The sequence below is a fragment of the Melospiza melodia genome, chromosome 12 (genome assembly GCF_035770615.1).
Source record: "Melospiza melodia melodia isolate bMelMel2 chromosome 12, bMelMel2.pri, whole genome shotgun sequence".
NCBI lineage: Eukaryota > Metazoa > Chordata > Aves > Passeriformes > Passerellidae > Melospiza > Melospiza melodia.
The window spans coordinates 18975354-18988292 of NC_086205.1; the positions used below are offsets into that span (position 1 = coordinate 18975354).

Here is a 12939-nt window from a genome sequence, read left to right on the forward strand (position 1 = left end):
TTGATTTTAAATTTTTTTTTAAGATATGTATAAAAGGAAAAATTCATATATTTAAATACCTGAACATAGAAGCATGCAAGATAGCTCCAGACTTGCCTGATTATGATAGGAGACCCATGGGATTTGGATCATGGTAAGTTTTGCACAAACCATGCTCCCAGTTTTAATGGCATTTGGGAAAATTTTGTCAGTCCACCTTGAGTTTATTAAAAAAAAAAACAGATCAAGGATTGTTCTTTGGTAAGTGGTAAGTGCATTGAGGGGGTTTTGAAAAATACTGTTTATGGTATTTCATGGTGCATTCTAGTAAGGTGTAAAAACTGAGAAGTGGTTCAGGAGATGACCTGGGCAGTGTCATAGGGAAGGCAGTGTCAGAGCTGATATGCAGTAAAAAGAGAATAATAATAAACAATACAGGGGGTATGCTCCTGTGTTGTTAACATCTATGTTCAGTTTACAAGATTTTAATATTTTCCACAGACTTAGTGAATGATATCCCAGCTGTGATTTTTAACCTTTTGTACAGAATTTTATAACGGCTGTGCTCAAACCGCAGGTGTAAATGCTGATCTCCACCCCGTTAGTAAACTGTTATTTCTGGCAAGCTGTCACTTGGCACTGCTGCTTGGCATTGTAACACAAATATTGGAACAGTCAGCCATATCAGCTGCTAAATTAAGATGTCTAGCAAAAAGCAGGAGTTGAGATTTATTTCTATTATGTGATCCAGAAGAAAGGCAGTCAGTGAAGTATGAAAGTGAATATATATAAAAATTACTTCAGTCATCTTTGAAGGTAGTAATAATGTGTGGAGGAGTGAGTTGCTGAAGGATATACTGCTGCCTTAGCAGCAATAAAACACAAATCAGGGGGCTTCACAGTAAATCATCATGGGTCAGATTTATGAAGAAGAATTTGCATGAGGAACTGACAGTGATTCCTCATCAGCACTGAATGTCATAAGTTACTGTTCTAGATGAGGGCAGCATATGAACATGTCAAGGGTTAATCGATTTCCAGTACAAGCTGGTCCAGCTGGTTTCTGCATAATACTGAGGATACTGTCCATTCTCTGAAAGGAAAAGACTCTAAATTAGAAAGTGTCATGATCTGTTTAGCTCTAGCATAGTTTGTTAATTTTTAAGAGAAATTCAAAATCAGGTGGGCTGTAGGTTTACTGATTAATTGTTGTCTGTAGCTGTGTATTGCTCTGGAAATTTTCATAAATTGCTTTTGTGAAATGAAAAGAATTAATATATTTTAATCATAGCTTGAAATTGTAAATATAAAAACAAGGGCAGAACTCTTCTCTAGGATTTTTACCAGACTCAGCAGTATGAAATGAGCTTCAACTGGTGTTGCTGTATTTCTGTACATTCTAAATTTCTGTATTTCTAAGAGGAGATAAGAGGTGGTGGTAGAATTATTTGTTGTTACTGGGCTGTTTAGGGCATTTAGTGTTGCAGGTGATTCCTTCCATCTTCATGTAGCTATGGAAGAACTGTCAGTGGAGCAGACAAGTTCAGCTAAATTGGGCAGAACTAAGGAGAATATTAGGAGAAAATTGTGGAATGATCCTGTGAAAGAGAAAATCCCTAGTTATTATATTTTTATGTAATTTAAGATGAAAGAAATAAAATCCTCCAGCTGTGATACAATTAATATTTCCAGGCAAAGCACAAGAGCTTTGTGTTTGTTATCTTCAAAGGTGACCAATAGAAATACACTATCAGTCAGTCCACCTAGATTTGGTTGCTGGTTTATCTGATCAGCTTGGTGTAATACCATGCAAGTTCAAGTTGAGAGTCTGAGTGGTAGAAACTCTTAAAGTTAAGGAAATCTGTGTCATGCTGCCAGTTCACATTTGTCAAACATTTTTAATAGCAAGGCTGTTGATACTGGTAATAAGACAAGATGCTCTGAAACACCATAGCAGGACATGGGTTGGAGGTTCTAGCACAGCTAATTGATTGTTTTAGCCTTGTCAAATTCTATCAGACTGTTTAACCAGAGTGTTAACAGTGGTCCTTTTCTAAATGACAGTCATCTTCTAAACATAAGCTATGTGAAATTTATCTTGTAGCAAGTTTTGTTCAGCTGCAGCAAGCCAGTCTCATTTACAGCAGTGAAACTCAGAGCAGCTCAGGTTGGTGCTGGAGGGAATGAGGTTGAGAGAAGGCAGAACTGTCAAAGCTGTGTAGCATTTGTTGGCAGATTGGCACAGTCTGGAGCTAGAAGGTTTTAAAACACCAAGTACTCATGGTTGAGCCAGTGTAGTGAATATTCTGGGACGTGGGCAACTGTTCTTGCTTACAGGAGGTAAAGATACAGCTTTTAGTGTGACCTGGAAATGGCAGCAAGTACTGTCTGTCATTGGTGGTCTTAGCAGGCATTTGGCTTCTCATCCTTTGATTTCAAGCTTTACACAGCTTCCTTTAAGCTGTAGTTACCCCACAATGGTGTGATCTCTCCAAATGCCTAGTGATTGTTCCTTGTGGCTTGTTGGTCGGGGAGGAATAAAAATCTCAAGTCTCAGCTGATTTCAGGATGGCTGCTGTATGATTATAAATGTGTAACGTGTGTAGTATTGGATAGGTGGGTTTAGTTGTGAGAGCTGGGAAGACAGATAGGAGCTTTGTTGTTAAAAAGGAGAAGTCCTGGGCACAGTGTTTATGTATTTTTGAGCTTCCAGCTAACTTCAGTGTTAGATGTAAAGCTTTACAAATTCTCCAATTGAAAAGGGAAGCTAAAAGAAAATTTGTATCAAAACTTCCTCATTTTTGAACAATTTGTAATAATTGTTCAGTTTACAGCAAGGCACTCAGGAGATGCTGAAAATATTGATTCATTTAAAATAGAATCCTACTGCAGATGGATTTTTCTTTGACCCATGTTTTTAAAATATATGTAAGTTCTATGAACTGTTCGTATAATTAAGGTTCTATTGTCAGTTACTCAAATTAGTAACTCTCTAACTACATTGGGTGACTTCATTCTTTTTTCCTCCCACCCAGAAAAAGGGAGTTGGTTTTTTCTTTGGCTTTTTTCTTTCTGATGGTTTATTGTGCAGATGATCTTTCTGTTCAAATACAGGGCCCTGAAAGTGGATTTGAGTTAATCAAAACTCCATGCAGATGCAAGAGCTTGTCTTTTAGTCTACATCTGCATAGAAACAGATGCATGGCTTAATGTGTCTCATCTGTAGCCTCCATCTCTCCTGGAAGGATTCCTTCTTTGCTATTTCATGTCTATCTGAAAACTAAAATAGGCCTTGAGAGTAGTCTGTTGGTCTTCTATTAAGATAATCATAATAATAATTTGAAAATAAGTATTTCCTGAAACTAGAATTTCAGAAGGAGCAGCAACTTGAGAGCAGTGCCAGTGAGAAAATGACCTGCAATTTAGTTAGGATGGGCTGATGCAATTAGCTTCCTGAAATTCATTCTTCCTTGTGCATTATGTAGTAATTACTGCTGCAGTTCTCCCTGGGGCATCGAGTGCCAATAGGACAGTTGAGCCATTGTGAAATGCCATCTGCAGTGGATCAGACAAGTCCCATTGTCTCTTTTACTGTAGCTATCTGCAGCAGTTGCCAGAGTTGACATCTGTGATGGCTATATGCTGAATTATGTAGTTTCTAAGCCCAGAAATTTAAAGATCTGTATGCCTGTTTGGTTATATGTATTGTACCACTGGGCACATGTCTAATGCCTTTGTCTAGACATGTCATTGACACAGCTCTGTAAATGAGAACTGTACTTCTACAGTTACTATATTATGATGCATCTGAAGTACTGTAACTTACTGCAGTTTCTTATGTAATTACATCACAGAAGACATTTATGTAATACATGCTGCATAGTTTTGAGTAAAAGTAGTATATTCTGTAATTTCAGTGATTTTGTACTTTTGTACATATTTATGTCAAGGTTTGTTTGACAGTGGTTTTCAACCAAAACATCTGAGTAGTAGAAAATGAAAGTTTGACTTGCAAAACAGAGAAATATGAGACCAGTTTGCAGTTTGCTTTGCCACAGTTTCTCTTTGGGAAAAAGAAGAGTGGATCTGTCCTTTGAATCAGCTCAGCTCAGAGGGCCAGGCAGGGCAGGTGACAGCTGACTGACAGGGATGGTGAGCTGTCAGCATGTGCCTCCTGCTCTGTTGTAGCAAGTGCAGATTGAGATTTTCAGACACGCTGAGCTTGTGAACACACTGCAAGTGTGCTTGGTGGCTTATTCTGCTGCTGAGTGGCTTATTCTGTGTAATGGCTGAGAAGCTTTTGGTGGTGTTTCCATCACAGTAACTAAAACTGTGTGTTTGACAGCCATGAGGAGCTCTATTCCAGTCGTCCATATGGAGCACTCGATTCTGGCTTCAATAGTGTGGACAGCGGAGACAAAAGGTGGTCAGGGAATGAAGTAAGTGTTGCAGCTTTATTTTTGTTGACTGCAGTACTGTACAGTAAAGATAAATAAATGTATGCATCTGGAAGCACATTCCATGGGTAACATACATGTCCTGGTGTGCAGGTTGCCTTGAGCCAATATTACTTGTTAGTTGTTTTATTGGAGAAGAAGCAAGGTTAATATTATATTGGATAGACCCCAAGTAGGAAGTATTAACAGCAATGTGTAAAACAGTGCATGAGAGGTTAATTTACTGAAGCATAAAAAGTGAGAAAAATAGGGTTCTTCATTTTAAAGACTTTGTAACAGTATCAAATTACAATGCTGAGTCAAGTCTAATTTTTCATGAAAAGATGTTTCAATAAAATAAATCTGGACCTGAAAATTCAGCTCTGGAAATCAGCTGGAAATTTGTCTTCTTCCTTTGTTTAAAACATTAAAATCTGTTTGCTGTTTACAAGGAGGAAAATAGAATCTCTTCGCCAAAAGACTGTAAATTATTATTGCCAGGAAGAAGTTCCCTTTTCCTCTTGTTACATCCAGAAAATAGCCAAGACCTAAAGTGCCACAGTGAGCTATACTCCATACTTGCACTCCTAACTTGATTTTAGAGAAAGTGCTAGGATTTTCCATCCTCAGATGTTTTCAGTCACATGCAGGTACTGCAATCAAAACTGTAGGTAGCTGGTTTCTAAAGAAAGCTCAACTCTATGTTTTTTTAAAACAATACATTGTGGCTGTCTTTTGCCTTAAATCAATGTTTTGTGGTTGTAAAGCAGGGCAATTGAAATACAAATCAAGGACAAATAAAGAAGTAGTAGATTACAAAATTATGTTTCTGAAGAGAAATATTTCCAGACTTCACTGTTTGTTTTCCAAAGCCAACAGATGAGTTCTCAGATCTCCCATTACGTGTGGCAGAGTTCACCAAAGAGCAGAGACTGAGAAGAGAAAGTCAGTACCAAGAAAACAGAGGGAGTGCAGTTGTAATTAATGGTGGAGGTAAGTAGTGACTTTTGGCTAACAGTATTTATTGTTATCATTATTAAAGTTCCAGCATGTTTCCTACAGATAGTAGCTTATTTAAAGAGGAAAAAAACCAGAAAGGTCTAGGTGGAATTACACAAAAACAGTGTTGTGAAAACTGTAAAAATACTATTGTTTTAAGGATGTTAAAGGCAAAATCAAATAGCAGCAGAATTGGCATTTTCTTGAAAACTTTGTCAGCTTTTGGCTGTGTCCTATATTAAAGTCTCAACTGCTTCAAATGGTATTTTGGAATATTGAATTTCAGTGCATAGAGTTTTGCTGTTTGAGCTTCTGGGGAAAATTTACTACAGCAGTACATTGTCAGTGCTCTGTGCCAACTGCTGTGAGAACAGGATGAGCAATTTTGTCAGGGAATTTCATATTTCTGACTGGTACTAGTGTCTCATTCCAGTTTTGGGTTTTAATCCAAACTTGAATATCATCCAGGAGGGGCTGGTGGTTGAGTGGCAGTGCTTTGTTGTGCTTTCTCAGTCTCACAGGATCACTTTCACAGTTGTTCAAGAGGTGGTTGTGCTTTCCATGTTTCTTGATCTCCAGTCCTCTTTCATTTTAACTTCCAGCAATCTCTGCTACCAGTGTCTCCTTTTGTTTATATGCCTTAATTTTAACTGTGCTTCAGGTTTGTTTTCTCAATCATTCCTTCTTCTCCATTGTTCTGCAGTACTTATTATTAGATCTCATCTGCATATACTTTGATCTTCTTCTTTGTCAGCTGCTCCCTGGTTTTCATTTTCCCTGATGGCTACAGTTTATTTTCTCTAAGTGTTACTCTTCCCAGCTACATCTAATGTCCTCACTTCTCTCCTCATCTTTATCTTTTGCCATCTTCTTTTCTTGGTCTTAGTCTTCTGTGCAAACAATTTTTTGTTTTCTTTGCCACCTTCTAGAAATATCTGAAACTTTTTATTTAACTCAAGCTCTTTCACACATTAGTGGGGAAGAAATTAATTTCAAACAGTTACATTCTGGCAGTTAGAAGAATTGAAGATATGGTGTCATAGGGAGTGTTGGGCAGCCTTAATAAGAGGTAGTGCTGCCAGCTCTGCCTCCAAGACTAACTTTATTTTGTTCTTTGGCTTTTGCACACCAGGGATTTCAAAATGCCTATAGCAGACTTTTAAGCTGGAGCATGATCAGTTCATGAGTAGGTGTATCTGGGAGGGGCACAAACCATAGCATGTGGCTGTCAGAGATCCAGATGCTTTGCAGTTTTACAGTTCCTAACACAGCTACTAATATCTTTCACCTTTTTCTCTATTGTTGTTGTTATTATCATCATCATTATTTAATAAGCAAGCCTGGAAAGAAGGGAAGTTTGGGTTTTTTGGGTTTTTTTAAGATTTGAAACTGAGATGGAAATTTAATGAAGCCACAGTATATAGGAATGTAGTTTTGGATGGTTGTAGTAGCAGAGGGGGTGGCTTTGGCAGTAACAGTTGCTAGATTGTGTGGTGAGGCAAAGAGAAGTCTGTTTTAGACAAGCAGGAAAGGGGCGGGGGAGTAAAGAAGAATGTCTGCAAGAGTCTGGAGCAAGTTTGGGGAGAGTTTTAAGAAAAAAGAAATCTCTAGTGCTCTGAAAAGGAACTTATACTTTCCCCTGCATCCCCAGTGCAATATTTTTCACCAGGGGCGTTTGCTCAATGTCATGACTCTCAGAATCCCTGGGCAGAATGTGGAAAAGCAGTGACAAGTGAAAAAATTGCCCTACTTAGTATCTCCCACACAAAGAAAAATCAATACCAGCCACACTGTGCTGTTTCTTGCTCTCATTTCAGTGATTCCTAGTTTCTTTTTCATTCTTCTTTTAAAATAAAATTGCAGATGCCTTATATTGTTTTAGAGGAATTTTGTTGTTTTCTGTAGTGTTGTTCATTATTTCCACATACACTTCTTATATTTCTTGTATTTGCGTCCAGATAACTTAGACATGCTGCTCTCTTTTTTGTTGTAGTAGTAACACTAGTAGAAGGATCTGTCATCTGCATTCTGATTTTTCTGACAGAGAACCAAGAGAAATTATTCCAAAATATACACAGGTCATTGTACAATCTTGATATTAGCTGAAATACTTTGATATGTAGTTTTTGGTTTTGAAAAGGAAATCACATTATTTACTTTTTCGGTCACTGCAAAAGTATTTGCAGCCAGCAGTATAAAACTACCTCCTTCATACACGTTCCTTGTTGCTTTTTAAAAGGCATAAATTTTACAATTATTTCAAAATTTGTTGATCTAATGTTAGCGGGCCTGACAAAATCCAGGAGCTTTCAGGCTGAGCTTTCCCAGATGGTAGAAAAAGCAGGGCCTTAGCTCCTGACCGTGCTGCATTGCTGGGTTTTGTCCTCTCTCATGGGTTATCTAACAGTGGCTGTTTTCTCTGTGTGTGTTTGTCAAGTGGAACACGATCTGGATCAGATTGACTACATTGACAGCTGTGCCACAGAGGAGGAGGAGGAGGAGGTGAGGCAGCCCAAGTGCCAGGACACAGACAGCCTCAGCTCCCAGTTCATGGCCTACATCGACCAGCGGCGCATCTCCAACGAGGTGAGGCCTTCCCTTGTGTTCACTCAGTTCACAGCACAGCCCCTGGGAAAACTCTTCCCTATTAAGTCATTTGGATGTTACCCTTCTGGAGAGAGTCCTCAGAAACTGAACCTATAGAAACAGATTTTTAGCCCCATCATATTTCCTTCTATGTTCTTAATACCAATGTACACAATTACACAGTTCAGTGGCTCACTGTACAGACTACATGAATAACTTGTCTGAAAAAAATCTTTGTGGCTGCTCTGCTTAAACAGTAACTGTGGTGCTGTGATTCAGATGTGTCCTTTCCAAGTTCTGTATGTTTTGAAACAGAAAGATATTTGCTATGTCAAGAAAGAAAGGAAAAAAAGGGGAGCTTTAGCTTTTATGTAGGAGCTTGGTCCCTATCTTGTGAACCTTTTATTACTGTTTAAAATCAGTCACACAGATATGAGAGATGCATTCATTTTACAAAGCTCATAAATTCAATATCAGATCACAGAAGCTGAAGCACAGATGCAAGAGCAAAACTTTCCTAAGTCAACTGTAGGCAATGCAACCCAAGGACTCCTTGCTGTAGATAGGGAAAAGGCATTGGTCAGCATCACAGCAGCTATTCCTCAGGGTCTGTCTAGTCATACAAATTAAACTGCTTTTAGCTGAAGGAGTAGTTTCTCTAAAAAGACTGCTTAGGAAAGCTGACTGCATTAGCAGCATGCATGCAGGCATGAGTGAAAATTGACACGTTTATCTTGAAAAGTTTCTTCTAACTTCTTCTAAGTTTCTATTTTCTTATATTAATGGGTGTCAGTGGAAGTTTTTAAATAACACCAAAGGCAATATGTCCCTGTTCCCAATAGGATAAATTATTTCATTGCTCAAATTAAATCGAAAGTCTTCTTATTAATCCCATGTTTTGCTTTCTTAGTCTTTCTGGGACCTGTCTTTAGAATGTTGTAAAGGACCATCAGATTCTTTATTCTATATTTCTGAGAATCCAATCTTCACTACTCTGCACTTGTAGAGCTAAACTCCAAAGAATGTATTTCCATTTCAATACAAATTTTATACCTACCTGAACTTCTCTGCATGATTCTTAATACTGGAGGTTTTAAACTCCCAAAGTTACCAGCATATTTAATCTTGAAACTATTATTTATTTAAATTGGAGAAAAAAATAAGAGTGAGCTTTCTTGGTTGGAAACGAACATCCCTGACTTGTGTTTTGTGCTTTGCTGTCAGGTGTTTTAAATACCAGTAGTTACAGATGGAGCTCTACAGAGAGATTGTTTGGCATTAATGTACAGTTTTCTGAATAAATTGCTAGCTTAGTCTTTTGTGGTTTTTTGCTTAGAGCTCACCAGTAAAGCCTGTATCCATCAGAGACTTTCAGAGAACAGAGGATTCAAGAAGACATTTACATCAAAACAGGTAGGAATTACTGTGGCAACGATAATTTTGTCCAGAATTTTGTGATGAATACAGAGCATGTATTTACTGAACATTTTTAGAAAATGGCATTGTTTCCTGTTGCTTTGCCAGAAGTGTGTATGGCACTTTTTTGATAAGTTATTGCTCCAAATTAGGAATTGGAATTCTAATAATGGCAGTGAGCAAAAGGCATAGCTGTTCTCTGCCAATACTTGACTTAAAATCAGTTGGTTAAAGAAATCTGCATAATTAAAGTGCATATTTTTATACTGATTTAATATCTGCTTTTTGTGATTTAATTTGTGCTTTGATTGAATAGTTGATTTAAGCTGTAGTGCAAAGAGGACAAAAGGGATAAAGGTACATGCAGGAAGGATGGAGGTAGCATGGAGTATCTGATGTGCTGTGAGGACACATTCTTGGTTGTCTCCTGCTGGTTTTGGTATTGTGGAAGATTAATTTATTTTAAAAAGTACCTTTCTGGGCCATAATCATGAGCCTACATCAGCAGAAGGGATAGAATGGTAATCAATTCTGAAAACAAGTTGTTTATTTTGATGAAGTATGCCCCTGCTCTTTAATGATTACTCTTAATTGATTACTTTAATGATTATTGGAGAGAATGCTTATCTGTTATATAAAGGTCAGAATTTGACAGAGTATCAGTGAGGGGTGGTTAGGTTTCTGAAAAGAATTTTGGATGTCTAGTTAAAAAAAGATAAGCAAATAAATGATAAAAAACAATTCTTGCAAATGAAAAATGATAGAGCCTTTATTATGGTATTGAAGCATTTCTGAAAGTGAATTTGCAGGGACTCCACAGAAAACCAGCCCAGTTGTACTTGGAATGTTTGGGGGGTGGGGGAGTGGTGGAAAAGACAACTGCTAGTGCTAAGTAGGTCATTACTTATACTGTCAGTAGAAACCAATTTTTAATGGATTCTGAAATGGTATTGAAAGAGCAAATGAAACCAAGATTAGTGTATAAATTTTTCCAGAGTTTTGGCAACATTTTAATAGGCATTCTGAAATGTGCAGAGAATGTGCAGATACAGTAGCTGTACTGATATAAGGGAGGGTAGCTATTTCAGCATATGTCAGCAGTCCTTATCCTGTCCACAGGTCAGGTATAAAGTGATATAGCAATTCTGCCATGCTCTCCCCCAAAAAAAGAGTGTTCTTCGTTTGAAAATTTGACTTTTTGCTTGTTTGTTTACTTCTTTTTTTTTTATTTGAACATTTGTGGTCAACATGGAAATAATTAAACCTTGCAAACCCTGGTTTCCATGATAAATCTGAAGGAAATTGGAGAAGGCTGGTTAGCTGGGGAGAGCTGCTGTTTACATAGACAGATGTTAATGATAAAGGAAGTTGTAGCTCAGTAAGCTATCCAGTGATTTCAAAATTTAACTTGAGGATAGCAGGAGATCTCCATGCTGAAGTAGTTAATCAGCAATCTGAATGAATTGTAGCTTACTATGCTGCAGCAGAGTGAAATGATGAAGGCACTAAAACCAGATCATGTTGTTATTGCCTTCAAAATTGTGTAAAAACAGCCATATGACAATGAGTAATTTTTTGTATTTTAAGCTTGTATTAGTCAAATATTTTATTTTGTGGCAACCACAAGCTGTAAAGGGCTTCCCCAGTAATTCTGTGCAAATGCCTTGGCAACCAGCCTCTTCTTTTTTTTTTTTTTTCTTTAGCATGTTGGAGCCATTAAAACTGAAAGTTGGATGTAACACAGACTTCATCTCAAGAGTACTTATATTAGTTGATTCAATTAAATAAATACAGTTTATGCCTCTGGACAGACTGTGGTGCATTCCTGATGCACCAAAGCTGTGTGTACTCTGCTCTGAACACACTCCTTGGCACTGAGCTGAACCCAGTCGTGTCTGTTCAAAGCAGCTCTAAGTAATGGGTTTGTCATGTGCTTCAGTGCTAATTTAAGTAACAGAAGAGACCTGTAACATCTGGGTCTTCCACATCTCATCTCCATGAGGAAAAGGCCCTAAGTGTGCACACAGCCAGCTGGACTGACATTTTTTGGAAATGCATGGTGAAGTGTGTCTGTGTTCCATGGCTGCCCCAGGAGCCAAGGTCACAGAGTTTAGGCTGTCAAGAGGAAGCTCCTTGATTTCCATCAACTTTGTTTGTAGGCAGCAACATGTCAGGGTACATGCTGTAGGCTGTGGACCTTGGGAATTGTTTCAGTGCTTACAGCTGCCTTCTGGCAAAGAACTGACTGCAGAATTTCTCTCTTATTGTTGATATGATGGATAAGAGCCAGATGGGTTCTTGTTTACCTTGTGACTTTGAGGGCTTGTGTCACTGGCAGTCACCTGATTGGTGAGGTGAGCAGATTTGTGCTGAAAATACCCAGGGTTCCTGATGTTTAAAATAATTCTGCTCGTTCCAGAGCAGAATAAGGCCTGCAATAACCCAAATATTGTCTTAAAAGAGAGAATCCATCTTTGTGCATTTTTAAATCATTGTTAATTCAGCAAGTTGTGTTTTAATTACGAACTGCAGTTGTGATCTGACTTGCGGTTGTGATCTAACAGTTGTAATCTAAAGTGGAATTAATCTGACAGTAGTCTATATGCATCAGTGGCCAAACCCCCTTCCACCTGGTGTCTTACCTGCAGGGATACAGATGAATTACGAAGACCTGAAACTCTAAATTTGATGCAAGACAGAGAGCATCAAATACTAAGGAGTTATGTGGACAGGACAGAGAGGTAGGGAAAAAGAAATTGAGTGTTTCTGCTGATTCATTTTATTGCTTTCCCCTCCCTCAAATAATCATACTATGCAGTTGTTCCTCTAAATGAGGATCGTGTGAAAAATTCCTGGTTTGGTTACTCTTAGAGAATGGGTATAAAGTACTGAGTATGTCAATGTAGTAGGCCAAGTGTACAACCCCACTGGTACATCTTGTGCTGTAAAAAATGTTATTACAATTCAGGAGAAGAAATAGAAATGACTCACAAAATCTGTCATTCACAGTGTTAAATCGTCATCACAGCTGTTAGTAGACAGTTACTTTTTTGATTTCATCAGCTACTTGTGTGTCACTGACAATTCATGTATGCAGAATTTTTGGATTTAAGATTAAAAGTCTACTTACTCTCTGTTTTTGCATTTGTCAGACCCCTGCCTGATTCACCTTATTTTCTCTCGCTATCAAGTCACCACACCCAGGTAACACATAGAATTCACATAGCTTTGAATGGGTTTGATGTGAAACCAAAGTGGTGTCCCCATTAGACGTGGGCAGTTTCTCCACAGCCCATCTGCAGCCTCACAGCCCCTGGTGCCTGTTTGGTTGCAGGTGCCCGGCGCGGACTCGGAGCTGCAGCGCCGGCACATCGAGCGCACGCGCCGCGAGGCGCAGCTGGCAGCCCTGCAGTACGAGGAGGAGAGGATGAGAACCAAGCAGATCCCGAGAGAAGCTGTCCTTGACTTTAAGGTGCCTCCTTTCAGTACCTACTTCATATTTTATCTTGTCTAAATCCCTTAA

General features: G+C 38.4%; 1 protein-coding gene across 13 annotated transcripts in view; it reads left to right on the forward strand.

Annotated features, from left to right (window-relative positions):
- The window catches only part of LRCH3 (leucine rich repeats and calponin homology domain containing 3), a 61213-nt gene that overhangs the window by 26734 nt on the left and 21540 nt on the right, over nt 1–12939 (forward strand). For 12 of the 13 annotated variants that reach the window (XM_063167090.1, XM_063167077.1, XM_063167080.1 and 9 more), the window contains exons 6-13: nt 24–133; nt 4325–4418; nt 5288–5408; nt 7852–8000; nt 9337–9413; nt 12065–12157; nt 12569–12620; nt 12751–12888. In XM_063167090.1, the coding sequence (XP_063023160.1) occupies nt 24–133; nt 4325–4418; nt 5288–5408; nt 7852–8000; nt 9337–9413; nt 12065–12157; nt 12569–12620; nt 12751–12888 (834 nt within the window). The remainder of the gene's footprint in view (nt 1–23; nt 134–4324; nt 4419–5287; nt 5409–7851; nt 8001–9336; nt 9414–12064; nt 12158–12568; nt 12621–12750; nt 12889–12939) is intronic. The other variant, XM_063167082.1, reaches the window with a different exon arrangement.